This window comes from Molothrus aeneus, chromosome 16 (genome assembly GCF_037042795.1).
Source record: "Molothrus aeneus isolate 106 chromosome 16, BPBGC_Maene_1.0, whole genome shotgun sequence".
Classification (NCBI taxonomy): domain Eukaryota; kingdom Metazoa; phylum Chordata; class Aves; order Passeriformes; family Icteridae; genus Molothrus; species Molothrus aeneus.
Window position 1 is genome coordinate 6,585,258 of NC_089661.1, and position 8,456 is coordinate 6,593,713.

The 8,456-nt window shown below is 43.4% G+C and overlaps 1 protein-coding gene across 2 annotated transcripts in view; it reads right to left on the reverse strand.

Annotated features, from left to right (window-relative positions):
- Nucleotides 1-8,169, reverse strand: part of TXNDC11 (thioredoxin domain containing 11) — a 28,322-nt gene extending 20,153 nt beyond the window's left edge. Inside the window, exons 1-4 of one of the 2 annotated variants that reach the window (XM_066560731.1) lie at nt 8,024-8,169; nt 3,378-3,594; nt 2,553-2,650; nt 549-678 (exon numbers count right to left, since the gene is read on the reverse strand). In XM_066560731.1, the coding sequence (XP_066416828.1) occupies nt 549-678; nt 2,553-2,650; nt 3,378-3,594; nt 8,024-8,169 (591 nt within the window). Of the gene's footprint in view, nt 1-548; nt 679-2,552; nt 2,651-3,377; nt 3,595-8,023 lie in introns of those variants that run through there. The other variant, XM_066560732.1, reaches the window with a different exon arrangement.
- Nucleotides 8,170-8,456: the final 287 nt, after the last annotated feature.

An 8,456-nucleotide genomic window follows, 5' to 3' on the forward strand; every position in this document is an offset into this window, starting at 1 on the left:
ACCAGTATTGCTACCAATCTAGTCACCCCTGAACACAAGAGACAAAAATGAATAAAACAACATGTACCAGTGGATTAAAATCATCAAGTTACCACATACAAAATGATTAGGAGCCCTTGCTTCAACTGGTTTCATATTTGTTCTCAGTTAAAAGATTTATCCTACTAGAAAAGCTTACTATTCTTTAAAAATTAATGATTATATATTCCTCAAATGCTGTGCCAACTTAGACTGCAAGATTTTTGTGAAAAGATTTCTCCCTTCTTTCTTGTTTGTATGTAACAGTTTGGTGAGATAACAATTTCGTTGTCTTTACATACTAAAGTAATGTAAATTAAGAGCATCACTAGATCATAATAGTAACTATACAGGGAATCAACATTGTGAATTTGTCATTTCATATTTTAATGATTTTAACAAAATTATAGGGCACTGATTTCAGGATCCTGAAAATAAACTATTACTTTGGAGCAGATCAAATGTAATCCTTAAACAAGTCAAACTCTTTCTGAACCACAGTGGTAAAGCTAGAGAAGAGAGACAAGTACCTCATAATTTGAGAGGAAATCTAGTAATTTTGATCGAGACGAGATGTAGAGTAGTGGTGTCATCACCCGGCGAACAAACTTTTCAATATAAACAGCACTCATAGGGCCTTTGTATTCAATTGGTCCAAAACTAGTACCAAAAAAAATAATAGAACATTAAGACTTAAATGAACAGTAGAGAGTCCCTCCTGGGGGTGGCAGATAGGAGTTATATAGACAGCATGCTCAGCCTCTAGGAATTGCTCTCTGTTTTACCAGTGGCTGCTGTAAGTGGGGAGGGAGTTGTGTTACCAGAGGGAAGCTCCAGAGTATCTGTGGAAGGGGCAGAGTGTTGGTGAGCTTGGAGGGATGGAGACCACTTCTGAGTCCCATTAAAGAACTTGGTAAAACTCAGATATAAATTACATGACCATATATATATATTTATCTTTCCACTTTTTCTGAAGTAAACACATGAGACTTAAAACTACAGATCTGAGAACATCACTATTTCCCCTTGTTTTTTCAGTGTCTCAAACAGTATCAGTCTGAAAAGGTGCAATATTTTTACACAGGCTTTTATGAGCAGCAATCAGTAAAGCAGGGACAAATTCAGTTGCACTGCTGATGAACAGACTCAGCAAAGCTCCAGTTTCCCCCCCAGCCATATGATAAAACAGCTCACACAACGTTAGTGCTAACACATAAGGTGGGCTGGAGATTGCAGCTGTGAATTCCAGAGGTCCTCCTCCTAATTATAAATGGATTGGACAAAGCATTACTGTCCCACATGAAATCAAACACAAAGAGCATAAAGAGTTAGTCCATTTCCACTGAAGAATTTAATGTGATACATTTTTAATATAGCTTGTACATACAGATACACTGGAAAATACCCAACTCACACTGAGATACCTGTATTGAGGAGCTTCAAAATGGTCTCCTAGAGCCCACTAGATCATTCTACATCCTACATCAGTTTATTACAAACCTTTGTGTTCACAGCAATACTCAGTGCTCAGCATGTCACATGCCCAGGGCACCACATGTGAGGTTTAGTATCTGAGGCATGAGGGGTGCACTGCCCTTCAGGATTCTATGAAGCATCAATAGGGATTTACACCTCATCTTGTTACAGCTCTGTTTAAGGTTACTGATGATACCAAGTGCATCCATCTACTGTGTCATAATTTCAAGGTCAAGTAAGTTTCAGTCAAAGTACATCCAAGTGGGATTGTAGGGTTCTTTTATTACAGCTTGAATTATGCCAGTGTCTCGTGTCTATTACACGTTCAGCTAACAAAGACCAGGACTGCTCCTCCTCAATGCATAAATTCCCCCCAAAAAACAAAATCAGCCTCTGCAATGAAAGAGAGCTGCAGTTCAAGACTAGTAAAATAAAAAGTAAAATACAAGGGATAAATACTTTTATGTAGTTTTAGAAATTGTGTTTCCTTACCTTCTGCTCCACACAGAGAAAAAAAACAGATAATACATACACATACTAAAAAATAAAAGCGAGGGTATATAAAATTTTATACAATGATATCTTAACTTCCGGGGGATAAAAAAGTGAGTGCAAAATTCAAAATTAGAACAAGGTCTTCACTATGTAGTGCAATTTAAATATGCACTTAACTTCCACTAACTTCAACAATCCTTAGGTACATTCTTTAATGCTGTCATAAATTAGGACCAGTTGTTATAATCCATCCAGAGAGCAAGCAGACATCTGAAATGAATAAGTAACAGTGAATTCTTTTCACTGGAGGCAGAAGTTCCAGGAGATGCACAGGCAACCCAAAATTTCCATAAGGATGAAGAATTGCCCAGCAAGTCATTTAACTGACAGTTACAGCCCTACCTGGCACTTGAGTAGCATACAGGATGAGCTCACCGAGAATCTACCCAAAAACTATTTACTGAAGCCAGAAATGTAACATTTTCAAAATGCAGCACTTTATATGATACCTCTGTTTCCCAAAAGAACAATAAAAAACCTAGACTGTACATATGAAATCTTACCTCTGATGGTACAAGTGTATCACAGGAAAATAAAAGAAATGCTTCTGCTTCCTGCATTTCCCCTGGTTCCACCAGCAATTTACAGCCACAAACAGCACCTGCAAAGCAGGTAAAAATTCACAGCTAACAAAGTATATTTCTCTGACCTACTTTATCCAAGATGTACTTGATGTACTTTTTCCAATCCATTTCATCTGATATTTTCAGGGTTTTTTCAAATCAGTATTCCATATCTGTCACAGACAGACTTTTTTTTTTATTCTTTTTGTCATTTTGTGACAGCAATCCTTTTGGTCACTGTTCTTTCTAGCTTTTATGCCTCTTAATCTAAATCCTCCAAATTTATTAATTTAATCATAACCCATATTAATTACTTTTTCTGCAGAGTGGAGCTCAACAAGTGGAGGTTTAGGACAGCTGTACCTGTGAAATATTCACAGGCACTCAACTGTTTGAAAGCACTGCTATGGTGCACAATATTTATATGATTACCAGTGTCTCCAAGGATCCCAGAACTGGAAGCAAACTCCAGGGAATTTCTGTCTGAAGGCAGGTGAACAAATCTGAAAACACTTTACAACAAGAAAGTTGTAGGCTTCCCCACTTAATAGCAGAAATAACAGACAACTGAGCAGGAACCACAAGCTGTCTCCATTTATTCTACCACTCTGTATGCTAAATTAAATTTAAGGTGACTGATGAGTTTCCCTAAAATGTGAGCGTTCAAGTCCTACTGTTTCTCATGAAAAGACAGAAATCAGGATCAGCTTGGACACTGAAAAGCCACCAGGTCATGTTTAAGATTGGTATTTTCCCTGGAGTTACCTGGTCTGACAATCTGCTGGCCACATGTTCTATTTCTCCTCTGGCTGCAATGGACTGCCCGCACCACGGCGCGTAGAAGAAATACAGCACAATTTCTGAGTCCTGGCGGAGCTGATCCGCATAGTCCAGCTGCCCCCGGAAAAGATCAATCACTGGAGATCTCGTGGAGAAAAAATTCACTGGAAGCTTTGCTGGCATTGTTACATCTTTTGCTCGGCTGCAGAAAGAAAATTAAGAGTGGTTATTGAGATTGTACAGCAGCAGTTAAAAAAGGGTGCCCAAAGCCCTAAGTTTTATCCTTAGCAAAAGTCACACAATGACAAAATTGATGCAGAATGACTACGATTTATGTTATCGGAGTTAGTTTCATGAAATCCTATAAAAATCTAAAGATCACCCTTCACAAGCTTCAGAAAGTCACACTCTGATACCATGCACTGTGCTTATGGGAATGTTAGGTCACACTCTTATGACTGGATGCTGTAGAGCATAAAATTACCAGGAAGATTTTCAGTGATTTCTTTTGATTTCTTCCCTGGCCTCATCCTCTTTTAACACTTGTACTTTAGGTAACAGCAGCCTGATAAGAAAAGACATACTGGTCATAAAGTTTTGTGATGTGTTCTTTATATAAACAGAGCCTATTATCCTGCCTTATGCTTTGTTTTACAGTATTCTATACTCCCTTTGTTTTAGATTGTATTAGGAAAAGATACATAAATGTGCACTAGTTTATTTTAGTGATCAGAGCAGGGACTGCAAACTGCTCAGGGCACATCAATGTAAGAACAGTATCAACAAATAGTCTAAATTTAAAGAGATTATGACAGATGAAGATTTTTTAAGAGAAATTACATTGGCCAGTAAGTAATACGAAGAAATAAACCAAATACTCAAGAAACCCTTTCTATCCAATCAGCAATCAAACAATCCAGAATTTGGGACTTCCCAGGTGTTCAGAAGTTGCCATGGTATAATCTGCCTGAAATGCAAGTGAATGGTCATACTCTCTTTTTAGATAGTCTTCATTTTAAATTTTTTCCCTAGCTATATTTACACTAAAGTAAGCCAGAATGAAAACTGGACAACACTGTCATGCTCAATTTTGCCATGGTTCATAAGAGGACTGGAAGTTTTAGGAAAGATTGTGTATTTCTTTACTTTGTGTGCATTTCTTTTACTTTTTTGCAATAAAAAGCTAATACAAAAATTTTATTATCTTATTATCTGATATTTAATCCATGTCAGGTTAAAATTTTATTAATTGTGATAAAATTATTGAGCCCTGAACACTATCAAACTCATATATTCAGCAACCTCCTAAAAACTCTGCCACACCTTCAAACTTTACAATCTACCTAGTTTTTAAGAAGTACCTTTGTCTTTATAACACAGCAAAAAACTGTATTGTAGCTTGTCTCTCATTTCCAGGCTACTCACTTAAACTTTAACATTTTAGAATTGCCCTCAGTATATATCACAAGTTATAAAAATTCTTAATTTGTATATAAAATTGCCTCAAAATCAAATCTTCAAAATCAGAATTTTGAAAATTTTAAATGGTTCCTCCTGTTTATAATTCATTAATTTATCCAGTCACAATATTACGTTTTTACACAGATTATCAAAAATCTGCTTTCTTCTATGGACTGTTCCTTCCCTTCTCCCCCAGCCACCATCTCAGCACCTCCTTCCCAACGCTCACGTTCTTCAGTCACCTCACAACCAACACCTCTGGTTCCCTGCCATTCCTGCACCCCATGCTTATCCAAACTGCAGCTTCTTCCCATGATTTCTGCCTGCCAGCTGGACAGGACACAGCTCCAGCGTGAGCTCTGGCACACGCAGGCTGATCAGCTGCTGAACTTCTTCAGAGACAGCAGCTAGAATTTCTCCTCTCCATCTAGTTTAATGAAAACAGACAACCTCAATATGATAAAAATCTCTGCTTCCTCTACTGAATTAAACAGAAAGAGGATGATTGGTTCAAGAATTACAGCGTAAGACTTAAAAATTAGATAATGAATTGGCTCCAAATTTTAAGAATGGGTAGAACACATCAGCAGAAGTCCCGTGACATGAGTGAGTCAGAAAATACATGGCTACCTTCAAATATGACAAAAACTCCAGTAACTATTAAAAACCAAAACATAACAAATCAATAGGCAACAGCTGCTTAAGGAGATTTGCGAAGTAGCGTCTTCCTCTGCAATACCAAACATATAATAGAATACCTTGACTAATTGCCCTAAGAATACCCCTAAAATTTACACACATATAAACTGAGGATTACATAAGAAACAATTACACAAACATAATAAGCACAAACTGTTTATTAAAACTCTGGTTGTGTTACTTAGCTGCTGCCAGAGCCTACAAAAACTTAAACCTTCTATGTGATAACACCCTGGTAATAAAGGGAAGCATATTCAAGTGCCAACAGGACCAGCAGCCCCTTTGATTGCACAATCCTGAGAGTGGGCTTGTTTTAAAGACATTTGCATAGTGCCAGAAATAATTCAGGTTCTAGACCACAGGCTTTCATACCAACACATGCTAGGTCAGGTCTCATTTGGCTATTCCTTGAGTCACTCTAAACTCACAAGACATCAAATCCCACTAATGGACTGCCTTGCAGTACAGGAATTTTCCCTTTCTGTACTTTTTATCCATTGATATCAAAAGTTATATTTTGCAAGAGCAGTGGTAGGACCTATGCCCTAGTGCTGTGTCTTGCTCGTAAATCATACTGACATGTGGTGAGAAACTATGTCCTGTATTTATAGTTAACATGTGCAATTAACCATGCTCCGAACTTCACAAGAACGTTTACACCTTCATTTTCTATATTTCTGACAGCAACCAAACAGGGAATACCTAACTGATATTAGTCTATTTAACCACAATCTGAAAAGCTGAACCTCTTTAATCAAACTTCTAGATTACTGAGTAGTGAGAACCACATTCCAATCACATTCCATTGGTGAGCTTTCAATCACAGCTAGCAGTAAAATGAAAGGAATATGCAGGTTTTGAATACAGGAGAGCAGGAAGCATCATTGTAAGTACAAAAAAAGTATTATTTTCTTAGTAATGTAACACCAGGGAGGTGATTATGTTCAGAAATCCTTCACCACACATTCTGAAATATGGCAAGAACTTTACAATTTCATCTACATTATCTGGTCACTGTGAAATACAGCCTCCTAGAATGGAGGCACAGCTACTCTGAGGCACTCATTCACAGACTTATAATTCACTCTGATTCAAGTAATACACCCTTTGTGGACAGGTAAGCAAAGAAAGCCGTAGCCTTTTTCAGATGCATTACCTGTGAATCAAGTGTTTTGTGGAACAAAATTTGTCAGATGCTGGGGAACAGGGACATAATCAGCACCTCATAGCCTTCTCCTAATCTCAAAATTAAACCCCAAGTGCAGTAGATGTTCTTAATATAGTATGACCTGGAGCATGTAACAGTCACCTTGACCTAAAACTCATCCAGAAGATTTAGAGCCTGGTTTAGGCTCCAGAACCGAGCCTGTGCCCACCGCTCATTGCCGCTGCTCCCCGCCCTCCAGTACAAACATGCCCTGGCTCCACGTCCACCAGCTCCGGGCAAACAGGAACTGCAGAGCCCTTGGCAAAGAAGGAAGTTCCAGCTCCCAAGAGCAGCACCACCAGACTGGGAAAGAAACCACGAAACATCTTCGTGTCCGAAGCAGGTGCAGGCAAAGGGATGATGAGACATCAACACCTGAGCCAGGGCAGACTCGTTTGGCCCGGCCGATGCTGAGGGCAGGGGCTGCAGCCCAGAGCCCCCTCGGCCGCTCGGCGGCAGCGCGAGGTCCCAGGTACCTCCGGAGATGAGCAAAAGCAGCTCCATCTCAACAACGTGCCTGTCCCAGGGCCACAGCACGGGTCAGGTTGGAAGAGACCACAGTAGGTCCTTTGGTTCCACCTCCCCGCTCAGGCAGGGTCATTCCAGAGCACATGGCAGAGGATTACGTCCAAATGGTTCCGGAGTATCTCCAGAGAGGGAGACTCCACAGGCTCACTGTACAATCTGTCCCAGGGCCCGGTCACTAACGGAACAAGTTCTTCTTCATGTTCAGGTGGAATTTCCTGGGCATCAGTTCCTGCCCATTGCCTCCTGTCACATTCCTGAGCCCCACCGAGCAGAGAGCCTGGTACACCCTCAGACACCGCCCTGCATACTCTGATACTGCCCTCAGAAATGGGTGCCCCACGAATCTGCCGCCACAGCACGACACCCGCGGTGGGCAGAAGTCTCCTAAAACACTCCGCTCCCTCCCCACCCACGTTCTTATCGCCCCTGCCCGCCCCGCTGCCATCCCGCCGAGGGAGACACGGCGTCCCCCGACACGCGACCGGTCGCACTTGCCCTGGTGACCGCATGTGGTGGGGCCCGGGAGGAGGATCCGTCCCCCAGCCCGGGGATGCCCGTGCCCGAAGCGGCCCGGCCGCAGCGTGTACACGGCGCCGCTGGGCAACCCCGGCCCTCCAGGCCCCGCCGGCCGCTCTGCCCCAGGCCCCGGAGGGGCACCGCCTCTGGGAACGGCGACGGACCGGCGGCCGCTCCCCCCCCGGCCGAGCCCCGGGTCCGCCCGCTCCCCCGCCGGTACCTGCAGGTGACTTTGAGGGCGATGAGGAAGGCGCAGCCCAGCACGATGGCCGCGCCGCACAGCAGCTCGGGCCGCCGCGCCATCAGGGCGGCGCGGGGCCGCAGTCGCGGAGCCGCCGCGTCGCCGGGGCCGCCGCACACCGACATGGCCCGGCCGAGGGGGGCAGGGCCGCGGGCCCCGGGCCGCTCCCGCTCGCACACGTCTCCCACCGCCCGCCCGTGAGGCGCGCCGGGCCGGGCGGGGCGGCCGCTCCGCCCGCCAACCCGCCGCCGCCACGTCCGCCCGCCCGAGCAGGCGCACAGCCCGCCCGGCCCTCCGGGTGCTGCCCGCGGCACCGGGCAAAGCGGGACGGGGAGTGATGTGCTCGCCTCCTGCTCTCGGCATCGGCACCGGTACCGGGCCCCTGGCCGGGATCAGCCCCTGGGTAATCCCC